Source organism: Mercenaria mercenaria, chromosome 3, assembly GCF_021730395.1.
Source record: "Mercenaria mercenaria strain notata chromosome 3, MADL_Memer_1, whole genome shotgun sequence".
NCBI classification, from domain to species: Eukaryota; Metazoa; Mollusca; class Bivalvia; order Venerida; family Veneridae; genus Mercenaria; species Mercenaria mercenaria.
In genome coordinates this window covers 96,988,974-97,003,211 of record NC_069363.1, presented here as the reverse complement: position 1 = coordinate 97,003,211, position 14,238 = coordinate 96,988,974, and the positions used below count along the sequence as shown (strand labels likewise).

Here is a 14,238-nt window from a genome sequence, read left to right as displayed (position 1 = left end):
ATATAGAACATATAGCAAATTTATTTACTACAGTATTACATGTACCTTGAGAAATACATCTTTGGCATGTCTTGTGACTTTTTCAGGGACGGTCACTTAACAACTTTCGAGAAAGTTCGAAGAAGCAACGTTCCATGTCGGCTACCAAAGACACACTATAAGTCTTTAAATGTTACAAATGTTGTTCTTTATGAATTCTAGGTCTAGTTAAAAATTAAGTAATCTGATTTGACCCAGTGAATCCATAAAATTTAATTTTACTTCTGACCTGACATTACCAAGTTTCAAAATATAACCTCTACAGCGTAAACAACATTTTCTATGGGTTGACATTAAGACCTAGATTTTGACCTAGTCTCTAACTTGATCTAGATTTTGTAAAGGCAAATAATTTGACAAGGTGTTTTATAGATCAGGTACAAAATATAACCCCTAATGTTAACAAGGTTTTTTTATGCTTTGACATGGTGACCTAATGGTCTAAGCCAGGATATTCAAGTATCAAGCACATTCGATATTTCCCGAGACCAAATTTCTAAAACAGCGTCGGTATGATTGGTTTGAAATTGTGATCTATAGAGCCTAAACAGTGAAATTGTTGACAACGAACGGCAACAGACGACGGTTACAAGGCAATCACAGCAGCTCACCTTGACCATTTTGTGTGTAGGTGGCCTAAAACCCAAACCTCATGCAAACAACACGCTGAAGAATGTTCTTTACAGATTTAGTTTTTTTTTAAAAGAAGAAATTTCTTGTTTATTATATTATGATATTGTATATTTATGATTTTATCAAAGTTAAGTTGTTCTAGTTGTTTTTGTACTATCATATTACAGTCTTTACAATTATAATCAATAAATCCTTGACAGGTAGGATTGAGGACTTAAACTTAACCCACAGTATATATTTTGATCAATGAAATAGATACTTATAAAAGGTTTGTGTAGAGAATTGTGTGCATAGAAACCGCAAACAAGCCCATGTTATTTGTTACTGGTTATTTGTTATTCTTTACAAAATGTAAAATCGGAAGGACTTTAGTAGGTATGTCTCATAAACGTTTCATTTTAATCACTGTTACAATTGGTAGTGTGATATAATAGTCTTAAGAAACCATTATACCAAACTGTTTTAAGCTTTATTCTTGCATTACGTTTCCGGTCAGTGATGAGTTATGTTATTAAAAAGTTCGCATTCCTTTTACATTTAGCTCCACAACTGAGTCACATGCAAAACTGACAGGTTACACATTCCGCCGTGGAGTCATCCTTCGGCTACGTATGTTCGCTTTGTTGTTCAGTTACTGATTGGTTTGTTATAAACACCCTGTTATGTGATCAGGCGGCGTGTTTCATGTTTACTTATGTATTTGAACGTTTTCCTTGGATACTGCTAATTTTGATTTAGATCTTGAGTACCATTCTTGCAAATCATGTTAAAGAAAAGAGACTATGTTGAGTAACAGAGACAATGCTAGAGAATTGTAGACATATTATAATATATATATCTTGATAGAATTTAGTAAATTATTACATAGTTATAGTCTATGTTGCTATGCCAAAGTGCCCAGTCCCTTGTAAATAGTGACATTCTAAAACCATTAATGAACTGACAATGACTTCCAATGCCAAATGTTAAAGCTCACAATGTTGCTTAATGATCATACATTCGCTTCAGAACGATAAGACTTACAGTAATTTGACATGACATTGGCAAAAACGTGGATAGTAAATAACCTAAAATACCATAAGATATGTATAAATGTAAGGCGCCGCTAATAATGTTCCACAAGCCAGCTGAATGGCTACCTCAAATAAAAGAATTCCACTTCTCACGTGAGTTTTCGTACCCATAGCGGGGAAGCACGTGCAAATGATGCGAAGTCGACGACATTAGATCAGTCTAGTAACAATGCGCAGTAAACTCCGATTAAAGTGAACTCATCGCAACCACTAAAAATTGTTTCTGATGGCCCATGTTTATTACAAACATAAAGTGAGCGTTATTTATATATATCGCAAACTGATTTACGTAATACGGATTAAATTTCATCAGTTGTTGTTGTTTTTTTTTATTATATTTTTTTTTTTTTTTGGGTAGGGGTTGGGGGGGGGGGGGGGGGGTTTACAGGTAAACTGTTTTGCAGTTTATCATTATTGTACTCATTGTTTATTTTGTAATAATCATACACATGTGAAATATTAAAATCATAAGCTATCCTTGCTGACTAATTTTAAAAGGGCAAACTATAACAAAAGAATGATAACATGTTCGGCAAACTTGCATTTTCACGCATGAAACTCTTGAACATATGATGTTTGATCTGTACCATTTCGTTATTGCGTTCTGCCGCAGCGACACAATGACAAACATCGCTATGGTGCCTCGCCGAACGCCGCCAGGCCGATATCATAATGGCGCCCAGACTAATGTCACCCCGCGGAACGTCTCCCCGAATAAAAATTTCTGCTTTTATAGTATCATGTCATTCCGAAAGGCGAAAAGACGATGTTTGGCAGGCGACATTAGGCGAGGCGGCGTTTTGCGGGACGACATTTGACGGGGCGACGTTCGGCGGGACGCCATATCGACGTTTGCATTTTCGTTGCAACGACAGAATGAAATAACGAAATGGCACACATCAACAACCATAAGAGTATGACATTTTACATTGCAATCGTAATTTGTCTCGTATAGTAATTATTTTGCCATAGATATAGTTTATGATTGTAACTTAAGTGTATAGAATTATAGATTATTCCATTGTTACAAGGTTGTAGCAAATATAATAAAAAGGACTAGTACTAGAAATAAAATAATTGCAACAGATCCTTATACCCTACAATGACACCGGTACAAACACATACAATATGCAAGTACACAGTAAGATAGATTAAGTGTTCTTTCTTTATAATTGGTGCATGGTTAAATATTTTCAATTGCCTAATAGGTAGGGCTATTTGAAAGCGGAACAATTACACGTATTATATTTCAGATCTTAAACAATTTCCATTGTTATACTTGGTTTTAAATGTCATTGAGATCTATCAACAATCATTTTATTGTTTAGAGTTTGTTTTATTATTCAAAATTGTTAGACTAAGTACAATGTTTGCGAATGTCTAGATTGTAGAAAAAAAGTTTTATATTGACTTTTTGCGATATGATGTTAACTATGTTATTTCAATATATTTTTACTTTAGGGCCTGCAGATGTGTTCATTTTATAACATTGAACAAAGAAGGGTTAAAATCAGAACATTCTTAATTGTTCCGTATAACCTAAATTCGTTTAACCGTGTTTGTTATAGGTGAAGTTTATTGCAATACAAGTCTATTTACAAACATATTACTTATATCCTAGAACGATGCCAGGGGGACACCACCAGCTTGAGAACCCCCGGTACAGAGACTGGGTGAGGGCGGCGTTAGGACTGAAGTATCTTAAACAAGGTCTTGAAGGGTTTGTGACAATATGTATACAAGACCAACACACGACCTTCATTTCCGGTAAAGAATTAGGTTCATCGGGCGTCCAGTGTACACAATGTACACGTGACAATCTGCTACCAGATCATCCCAGAAACAACTGTATTCAACGATTCAGAAATAGATGTTTCTGCAACAACCCGACAGGGAGAAGGAAATGTCCGAATAATGTCTGCAGTAGATTCTATGACCTTATTGTTCTTGACCATGACGAGAGATCCCCGTTCTGGCCTAATACAGATCCGAGTAAATGGTACTGCGACATATGGGAACTTGCAAAGTGTTTCCTTGGAACCCACTGTCAGGATGATGTGAAATCTGCCGCCGAAACAGACTTAACAGGCCTTCTTACAATCATTATCAATAATGTTCCTATAAGAGGGAAAATAGATTGCATTGATAATTTTTGCAAGGTAATAATCATTCAAATAGTATATGATTGCTAGTATTTACGTACCAGATAGACAATTGAAACTCGGAATATCACAATTCCAGGAATCGAACATTTCACTTCGAGATAAAAAAAATCGACTTAAAATGATATTTTGTGCACGTGTTTTTAGAACGAGACTTGCAAATGCCTTCGAGGTAGACAAAATTTGACATCAGATATCGAATTTCAAATGTGTATTATATATAACGTTATTCCCAACTTTGAACTTCTTACACATTGCATCACTATATCATTATTATAGGCGTGTTATGCTTTACGTATTATGTTAATTAAACTATTTCAGGTCCGCGTTATACGGAATGAAATCATGCATTCAGCGTCTTATGAAATTCAAAACGAAAACCTCACGTCGTATTTAGACCAGATGATAACAGTCTTGAGTGACAAAAAGATACTTACGGGAGACAGTGATGCTCAAATTGCCATTTCAAAACTTGAATCAGTAAGTCATTTTTATTTATTCCCTTCTTTATATATTTTATCAAAATATACTTGTAACCATATTTATAATTGTTATATAAGAAGCAAAATATAAAATGGCTTGACTGAATAGAATTTGTTCCGTTGTACACCCCTCATCAAAGCCCCTAACCACCGGCTTATAATTATCCCTATGCTTGGTTTACATTAATTAAAAGTATGCACAGCTGATTGATAATAAATGAAACACAGCACTTACCATTTTTTTTATCCTTTTCAAGTTGAAAACAGACAAGATCTCAATAAGCGTTGAAGATGCAAACGAGATGCGTGACACAGCCCTGTCGGCCATTAAAGAGAAAGGACAAAATGTTGTAACAGAAATTGAAACTGTGGGATCACAAGTTATAGATGATATTGAATCAAAAGAAAAAGAGTTGCTATATAAAATAGATGAGCGTGAGAAAAAGATAGACGAGAAAACAAACGATGCCTGTAAAGCAATAGAACAAAAGACCATTAAAGCTGAAATTATATATGATAGAAAAATGAAAGAAAAAGGGCAAGAAATAACGAAGGAAGTTATTCATGTCGGGTCACAAGTAATGAGTAATATTGAATCAAAGAGAGGGGACATTTTGCATAATGTAGATATACACGAGATAGAGACGCACAGGAAAATAGATGAGACAAAGGAAGAAGCATGTAAAACATTGGAACAAAGGAAAGAAGAAATACTTGACGTATCCGCCAGAAATCTAAAGGCACTGGAAGATAAAGGATGTAAAATAGAGAGCGAAATTGATGTAAAGGTAGGTAAACCTTGTTGAAACCATATTCACAGTACCATGTCACTATTCCTGAAAACGCATTATTCGAATGCCGGACATTATTTTTGTTTTAAAGTAATTGTAGAAATCTTCGTTATAAAAATGCACGAAATCTGTCAAAATCGTTTAACAGAATTTTATCACAACTTTAATGACTTTATGTCTCAGACTTCTAATCTAATCTAAATAGTGTAAATGGGAGACTAGCCAAAAACATACGGAGTAGGTACACGGTAACTTTTCGTTTTTGAAAGTGTGCTACTTTTTTGAATTCAGACTTTTGTTCTCATTTAGATGAAGCAACTCGTTTTGGGGTGTGAGATGGACAAGTCTCCTTATGAATCTGAGAAACAAGGTAAATATTTAAGAGATGCTTTAGTAACGACTAGTTTATTTCAGTTTTAATAAACAAACATTAAAGTAAAACAGTAGGAGCTTACATTTTCCTCTCCCGAGTGTGAAACTTCAATTGTCATAATAAATGGCCCCCGCAACACTCACTTCGAATCATTTGACCCTCACAGGTTCGGGCTCAAAACCTCGCACCGTCAAAAGATGGAAAAGCCGCATGGATGAATGAGAGTTACATGATTTCTTAATTAATTGCATTTATATAAGTGAATGGAGATGCCAAGAAGGTTTTGGAATGTGGAGAATGGCTTTTTTCTATCTTCAACTGGCTGACTTTATTATACAAATATTTTTCCAATTTGCAATTAAGCACTATTTTCTGTTCTTTCCAGCACTCCAAAAACATTTACTAGACTTGTACACACAGTACTACCTTAAAACAGAAGTTTCTCCATTCCTACCGAATGAAGATCAACCGCTAGATGACATCTTTGCACAGCCTGACATTGAGCGGACAATTACCGAAGGAAATATGACAGAAATGGTTCATACTTATAGAGACTTTTTAACCGACAAAAGTGACATTCGTTTTAAGAATATTTTCCTTACTGGTAGACCTGGTATGGGCAAATCAACAATTTGCAAACGAATGCTTTCTGTCTGGTGTGAAGCACACTTAGTTGAGAGTGGCGTAAATCTAGTGAAATACTATGAAACCAAGCAGATTGATATTGAAGCCATGAAGAAGGTACGTTTCCTGTTCTATGTTTCATTACCTCATGCAGAACCTGACCAATCCATCGAAGAAATGATAAGACAACAGTTGTTAGATACGCAGCATTTCGATCTTTTAAAGACGGTCCTTGAAAAGGAGCATGAGAGTTGCCTTGTAATTTTGGACGGTTTAGACGAATGGACTATACCTAATCGCAGGCCAGCTTCTCCACGAATTACACCTGGACTTCCGGACAGAGAGATTAAAAGTCAGTATACCACTTTTTTCGCAACTAGACCATGGAAACTCTCAAAAGTTAGACCATCTTCGGGCGAAGTCGACGTCAAGTTGAAAATGCAAGGACTTAACAATCAAGGAGTGATTGAACTGATCAAGTCTGTCTTTGCAAAGCTTAACAATAATGACGATAACCAAAAACAAACAACTAAGCATTTCTGTGAAGAAGTAATAGAGAAAAATATTAGTGCTATTTTAAGCGTACCGCTTTTGTTGAAAATGGTAGTTTGCCTGTGGAACGAAGGTAGAAAATTAGACGGATCTGTTTGCAGTATATATACTTCTATTGTTGAAACGATACTTTCCAGAGCAATAGAAAGGAACAGATTTAACGCAGATTTCGAACGAGATTTCGAAAAATGTCGAAATGATCAAAAGAAACAGAATCTCCCCGAATGTTTTGATCAACATAAAAATTGTAAAGAAATGTCATCTCTGCTAATATCACTATCTAAATTTGCGTTTGACATGCAATTTGTTAAAGAGAAAAGGGGCGTGTTTGATATGAAGTCTTGGAACAAAGAACAGTTGTCAGAAAATGACCTACAGCTTTGTCTGAAAATTGGTCTATTATCGTTGACTCCATTGCATGGAATATCTGCTGTACATCAGTGTTCGACAGTCTCGTTTATTCATGAAACATTTCAAGAGTTTTTTAGCGCCTTATACTCATCGGTACACAATATAGATGAAATTATTAACACTATATTTAAAAACTGTAAAGCTTTAGGAAATGTAACAGAGTTACAACAGTTTTTTATTTTTATAAGTGGAATGAGCCCATCAACCCTGAAGTGCATTTGTGAACATATAGCGGACATTGCTTCCAGAGATGAATGTGTTCAGAATTTTAGACTTAGATTCTGCGCGTTGAAAGATTTCAACTGTAAATGTAAAGTTATTGAAACTGTTCAGTCGAATATTGCTGAGTGTATAAACGAAGTAATCAGAAAGGGAAAGAGTCAAATGAAGATAGAACTTAAGGATGTTTTCTTAGATTATTTTGATAACAGACAACTAGATTACATTGATCTCGAGTCTGTTACAAACGTCAACATCTTTACGGGACATTGTAAAATTTCTGTTCAAGATTTGCAAATGTTTAAAAATCTGATATGCATGCGATTTAGATACTTTTTCCCAAGACTTACACTAGTAGGCATTTTTAAAAGTTTTGTTCATTTGAATACGTTTTGCCTTAGCAGAGTAGAAATTTCTCACACAGATATTACAGCACTCTTGTCATATCCCTCTATTACAAGTGTTTACCTCGATGATGTACACTGTGCTGCAGATGGTGCGTGTTCTTGTAAAACGGCTGCAACTACGAAACAAAGAAAACGAAAAGGACAAAAACCTACAAAAATGCAATCTACAAAAGTGCTAACATTGTGTATATCCAACTCGAGCGGTGTGTTGACTCACATACGCAGTGCTCCTGACCTACAAACGTTACATTTGAACGAAATATATACTTGTTTTGGTGGTCACTTAGATATTAGCGAATTTAAATGGCACATATTTGGTAGAAATCAATCAGAAATGGAGCTTGATGATATGATAAGAATTTTATGTTCTAGTCACAATATTCAGAATTTATCAATAGAAAATTTACTCACTTCAAAATATCTCAGAAATGATGTAAAGCAAATTTTCAATCTTATCGCACGTCTGTCTCATTTGCACACTCTACATCTTACCAACTGTGAACTTACATTAACTCAACTGGCATACATTTGGGTGATTCCAAGTATTGTAGATGTTCAACTAGAGGAAGCTGGATGCCTAGACGACAACATTGCAATAAATACAGCGATAGAGCAGTCAAATGTACAATCGGTAGTTTTGCGAAACACATTGCTGGATCTGAGATCCGTACGAACTCTTCCAAGGTTACAAACATTTGTATGCGAACATACTGGTGTGACTTTTCTCCTGTATATAAAAATATATATAGAAACCAAGGGTGAGAATGTCCGTCAGAACCTAGACGGCATACGAAGAAGTTTATCTGCATGTCTAAGTCTTCGTGAAGTAACCCTCACGGGGATAAACTTTTTCGATACTGAAATAACGTTTACACCGAAATTAAAAACACTTAAAAACGTTACATTGTCAACGTCCAGTCCGAAAAAGTTATGGATGACAGCTGAAGCTCTGAAGAATATGTTACAAAGCATAAGAAATCTGTCTTGCAGTGTTGAAATTATAGTTGATCATCTGTATTTCTGTGAAGGCTGTTTTGGAGACATTGAACATTTCTTAAAAACACGAAAGAATATTCGCATACATACGCTTGTGCAAGAGGAGGATGGTGATGGTATTTCGTGTAAGCTAAGAACGAACTGACTGGATTGGTATAATAAATTCTCCAGATCAAATGAATAGATTCACTGAATGGCTGTATCATTGTTTTGAAAGATTAATGGGTTGTCTCCCTTCTTGATATACATTCCACCTCCTCGAACCTAGGTTCTGTTGTGACATTTTTCAGTTGTTTTATACTACTACTATAACATCAAATCAATTTCTCTTGAATGTGTCAGAATACAAAATTAAACTTGTGATTTCATAATCAATTATGATCAAAGTATAAAATGGACAAGGTAAACTGAGTAATAATATATTTATCCCTAAATAATAAAGCATACCTGGATAAACTGAGTAGTTGTTGTTACAATCATTCTGTGCGTTTACTATTACATATTGATACGTACTTTTCTTGATAGGATGCGCTTTCCATTTTCTACTGTTTTGATAAGCTGATAAGACTTTAGTGAGTAACTTTAATATAAATTATGTTACTTAGAATGATAATCTACCCTTATGATCGATGAATCATATAAAGTATGTATAAAAAAATGGGTAATATAAAAAATATCTGTTCATAGAAAATAATTCTCTAAGATGTCTTTGAATTGAAATTATAAAATGACATATTTAGGTTTTCATCCAACTTTTTAGCCTTTAAATTTATGGAGGCGGCATTTACTTTCCCTCAATTTACATAACAAGAGACGCGGAAAATCCATGAAAACCAGGTTTTTTTACCGTAATCTGTTTTAAAGAAATAAGGGTGCGACTTTATCAAAAAATGTCCGCCATCCGGTATTAACTTCTAGCTAATCAGAAAGGTACCATAGACCAACCACTTGGAGTATATATCGCGAAATTAACCCTTATCTTGCTGGACACGACTGATTTTGCCTTTGCCACCAGTGTAAATCATGATTAGACTGTACATCTATGCAATCTGATCAAGATCTGCACTGTTTGCCATTCAGTCAGTATCTTTGGGGTGAGCACACCTTTAAACAGTTAATGGTACTGTCCATACTGAAAGCTGGACAAGTTCATTATAGAAATTTAGCAGAGTACGGGTAATGGTAACACTGACTCACTTTGTCCTATTTCCTCTAAACTCTAGGCCAAGTGTCACTCACATATATCAATAAAATCTAAGTGGATTGAACATATATGTTATTTCTATTAATTCTAGTAACAATGAACTTGACACTAAAAGTAAATATCACCCACATCTTCTCTAAACGGTGATCGCGTGTATGAAGTTTCATTTGAATCCGTTTAAAATTATGGTAGCAGTTTCGCCACAAACCTCCATGCACCAGTTATGCAATTAACATATTTTCCTACCATTCAAACAATCTGCCTAAGTCCTATCGCTGCTGTTTTGACCGATATTGAACATGAATGTCTTCACCACTAAACTTCATGCTTATGATTTGTATAAAGTCTCAGTGAAATCCCTTGTAATATGTAAGTATGCTATAAGTTTTTGCAACGGACAAACAAACTGACATAGCACGTAACTTGTAACTTGTTTACGGGGGTATAAGTTATTCAAAGACCTCTTTTAAACAAATGAGCCGGTAGGTAAATATTGAGCGCACGTGCTATGATTTACGCCATCCACACACCCAACGACATCACCAGTCTAATAACTTGTTGATAGATCGGATAAAGAAGGGGATGTCTACTAAGCCTTTAAAGGAGTAAGGGATATTAACGTTTAGCCTGTCGGCGGCATGTGATTCTGCCTTTGCGGCCAGTGCCTGCACGCCGGTCAGTCAGTATATCTTCAGTGAAAACCCCTTCGAATAATAAATCGTATTGTCCAGATTGAATGATGGACATGCGCGGATCCAGAAGGGGGACCCCCTCTGAAAAAATAAGCTGGATCCGCGCATGATGGACCAGTCCATTGTAGCAATTTAGCAGGGTAAAGGTTTACTCAATAGCAACTTCAAGAAAACTATTTTAGTACAACCAGGTAAGTCAGTTTAAGGAGAACGGCAGAAAATCAGAAAATATAGTTTTCGAGATAGACGGTCCCATAACAGTTGTGATAATTTGTGCAAATTTATTCAAATATTTTGTTATGCTCTACCTCCAAATTATCAGTTAGCGTTACACTTAGTACAAATGTACAAAAGAATAATTATATATTCTTTCAGCACCTTACAAAAGTCATGCTTAGACAGTTTATAATAAAGTAAATGAGGAAATATGCTCTATTAAACATTACCATACCACGTCGGAAAATATCTTCATCACAAAAGACTTATTTTTATAATTTAATGAACACCATTTCTGCAAAATGTAAAATTGTTAAATAACGGAAACAAACTAAGAAATACCATGCGCTTTACATATAGTGTAGATGATCTCCCTTTTGTTATGTAGAATGGTATACCCAAAGAAGAGATGGGGCCAGCCTAGCTATACATCGATTATTAGGTGCAGCATGAAGTTTATGGATTTTCCTATTAGACTAACACATCATGAGACTATGTGTAACTTTGGTTGAGAATGACTATCCGTTTGTTTTTAAATACAAAAAGATGAAAGTCGTAAAAACAAACAAAACAAGATTACTAAAGATCAGACTACATAAGCCAAAAAAGTGTAAACAAATAAAACATAGCCGCAATTCATGACCTGCATCCCTGTATCACTGGATGACTATTTAAGCCAATCTAGTTGAAAAGGGTAAAATAATTGAAAAGGGAATGTGACCTTGTTCTAGATAATGATTATGCAAAATTATTTGCAATTCCACCCTTGTACAAAGAAGTTACTGACTTTAGAAATGCCAAAAATACTGACACCAAAGTGTAATACACCCGAAATACAAGAATATCTCTAAGTCTGACCTTTACGTTAAATTGGAGCTTGGGGTCCGTGTCTTGCATGTGGACTTCTGCTCATTTGCCCGCGGGCTTTGCCTTTGAGTTCGGAGCCTGAGACTTACACGTAGCAAATCGGCTCATTATACTGAATACTTTTGACAAGGTATTTGAATATTCCTTCAAAGTAAAAGTAAGGCAAAAAAGGATTTACAACCTATCATTTAAGTAAAGTTTGAAATTTTAGCTGAAGGTCTGGATTTTCTGGTAAAAAATACAAATCGCCGTTTAATTTGCACAACGATTTATGTCATTTAAATATATATCCGCGAAATGGTGTTAAATCTTTGACTTCTAAGAGTAGTCTTGGATATTTAGCAGAGGACATTACTATTGCATACGTCATTTGTTACAGGGCATGTTTGTACCAAGTTCCATGCATAACTTATGAGCAGGCAGGCTCTCAATGGCTTGAGGTTTTGAAGTTGTGAAGGTTTTCCTATGCAAACTTATATAAAACAAGTGTTGACAAAGAAACGTTTGTATAATCCATCAGTGCATATAAGTTATGGAGCGGAAACAACTTTTATTTGATCTTCATACAAGCATAAGTCATGTAATTTCAGGATCCAGATTTGTGGAGATACAGATGAACGGACGGATAGAGGGATGACGGGTATTTCTATAGTCCCCTCCAATGTTCTATCGGTAGGAGACTATTAACTGAATCTCTGAGGATTAATTTTGAGCTTCAGACCTCTGCACATCGTCTCATTGCCACTTATCTACATGCCAAGTTTGAAGTCAGTGCCTTAAATGGTTGATAAGTTATGCTCCGGACTGGAAATATGATGGACTTTTGATCTTTTAGCTGAATTTGTGACCTTGACCCTTGACCTACAGAACCAGTGTAAATTGTATCATCGCAATATATCTATATGCCAAGTTTAAAATCAATGTCTTTAGAGGTTATAGACTTACGCTCCGGACACGAATTATGACGGAAGGATCGACAGATAGACAAATAGACAGACGCACACGCCAACATATAAAAACTTCTTTTTTTCAAACGGGCGTATAAAAAGTGCATGTTCCCAATACTGCTTCATAGAAGTGGTGGCTGATATGTGATATCTGGGTAAATGTTAAATCATTTTCTCACCTATTACCGTTGGGTACTAGACAGGGAAAATCCTATTGACCTTTGACCTCAGTGTGACCTTGATATCTGAATAGGGGCCTGATTTGTCCGATTCTTGAAAACATTTGTGCCAAAATATATTGATGAATGTCAGAGTAATGGACTAAACATTGACATTTGGCCTGTAAGCGTAGTGTTGAAAGGTCTTGGCATTACGCACTTAACATCATCTCATTATGGAGAACATTTATTTCATTTTTGGTGGGTCACAGTTATGGGCCTGAGTGAAAAAAAATCTGTTGACCTTTGACCTCAAGTGTGGTCTTGGCACATGGTCTCATTATGGGAAATATTTGTTTTAAGTAATATTAAAATCTCTCGAGGGATGACAGAGTTATATATAGTCTAGACACAACTCGTTTGTTTTGCACTGACGCAATCATTTCGACACAAACTGGGATAAACTATAAAAAGGAATTGGCAGACAGACACTGCAATGTCTATCGCACCAGCCCAAGTGGGCAGAACTTACTGAGAATCTTGGAACAATGTGTTTACATATCGACACGGCGCCACCATAGCTAATGCCAGAGCACTGGTGGCTTTCATTTTCAGGCTAGCTACAAACGACTTCAACAGGAACTATTCCGACGTCTTGTTTCTGGAAAGGTGTCAGATCTCTTAAATGTTATATATTATCTCCCTTCAAATGTTTATACTCCATAGACAGATCACTGAACTTACATACATACCACATTGTTCAGAACAAGAGTGACATTAATTTTCTACCTAGGTTAATGTGCTCGAAATAGTTATTTTGCCACGTAAGCAACTAAATGCATGACCCTTGTTCTATGAATGCATCAAACTATTTTTAGAAATTTTCTTATCCCCTGTTTCTCATACTACATCGTAATCAGGATAAGTTTGTTAGCACAGAATACATAATTGGGGGTGGGGGAAACTTTGAGAAGAAGTTTGATTGTCCTCTGGCAAAATTTGCAATGGATGTAGTCAAAAGTAACTTTCGTAACCTACTTAGCAGACAGTCATGTAAAATAACTGCTTAAGAGACAGGTCACCCACTTAATGCAGGTGTGGACGTTTTCTTTTTCCAGAACCCCAGCAAATTCTGTTCACATGTAAGTGAGATTCTTATTTCTTTTTTCTTTTTTTTTTTCCTTTTTGTTAAGATGTGATTTTACATCTAATGACCTTTTTTTTTCTGACCAATTTTTTTTATCCAATAAAAAAAAATTGCGTATGTTAAAAGAGGGTCATGATTACGCCTGAATCGCTCACCTGAGTAATTGACTCCACATGTTTCAAATGCAAAGTGATCTAAAATGAGTAAAAGAGGTCATAGGTCAAATCAGGGTCCACTGCAGTCAC

General features: G+C 35.6%; 1 protein-coding gene across 1 annotated transcript; it reads left to right on the top strand.

Annotated features, from left to right (window-relative positions):
* Positions 1 to 903: 903 nt before the first annotated feature.
* Positions 904 to 9,165, top strand: LOC123523947 (uncharacterized). The gene is made up of 6 exons (XM_053539380.1): positions 904 to 1,047; positions 3,367 to 3,904; positions 4,229 to 4,387; positions 4,647 to 5,177; positions 5,490 to 5,550; positions 5,939 to 9,165. Exons 2-6 carry the CDS (start codon positions 3,371 to 3,373, stop codon positions 8,905 to 8,907), a joined length of 4,254 nt encoding a protein of 1,417 aa, XP_053395355.1. The 5' UTR covers positions 904 to 1,047; positions 3,367 to 3,370; the 3' UTR covers positions 8,908 to 9,165.
* The last annotated feature ends 5,073 nt before the right edge of the window (positions 9,166 to 14,238 follow it).

Excerpts from the sequence above, each read along its gene's own strand:
- LOC123523947 (XM_053539380.1), top strand. The coding sequence starts at position 3,371 with ATGCCAGGGGGACACCACCAGCTTGAGAACCCCCGGTACAGAGACTGG. Across the intron at positions 3,905-4,228 it reads GCATTGATAATTTTTGCAAG|GTCCGCGTTATACGGAATGA; the intron begins GTAATAATCATT and ends AAACTATTTCAG. Across the intron at positions 4,388-4,646 it reads CCATTTCAAAACTTGAATCA|TTGAAAACAGACAAGATCTC; the intron begins GTAAGTCATTTT and ends ATCCTTTTCAAG.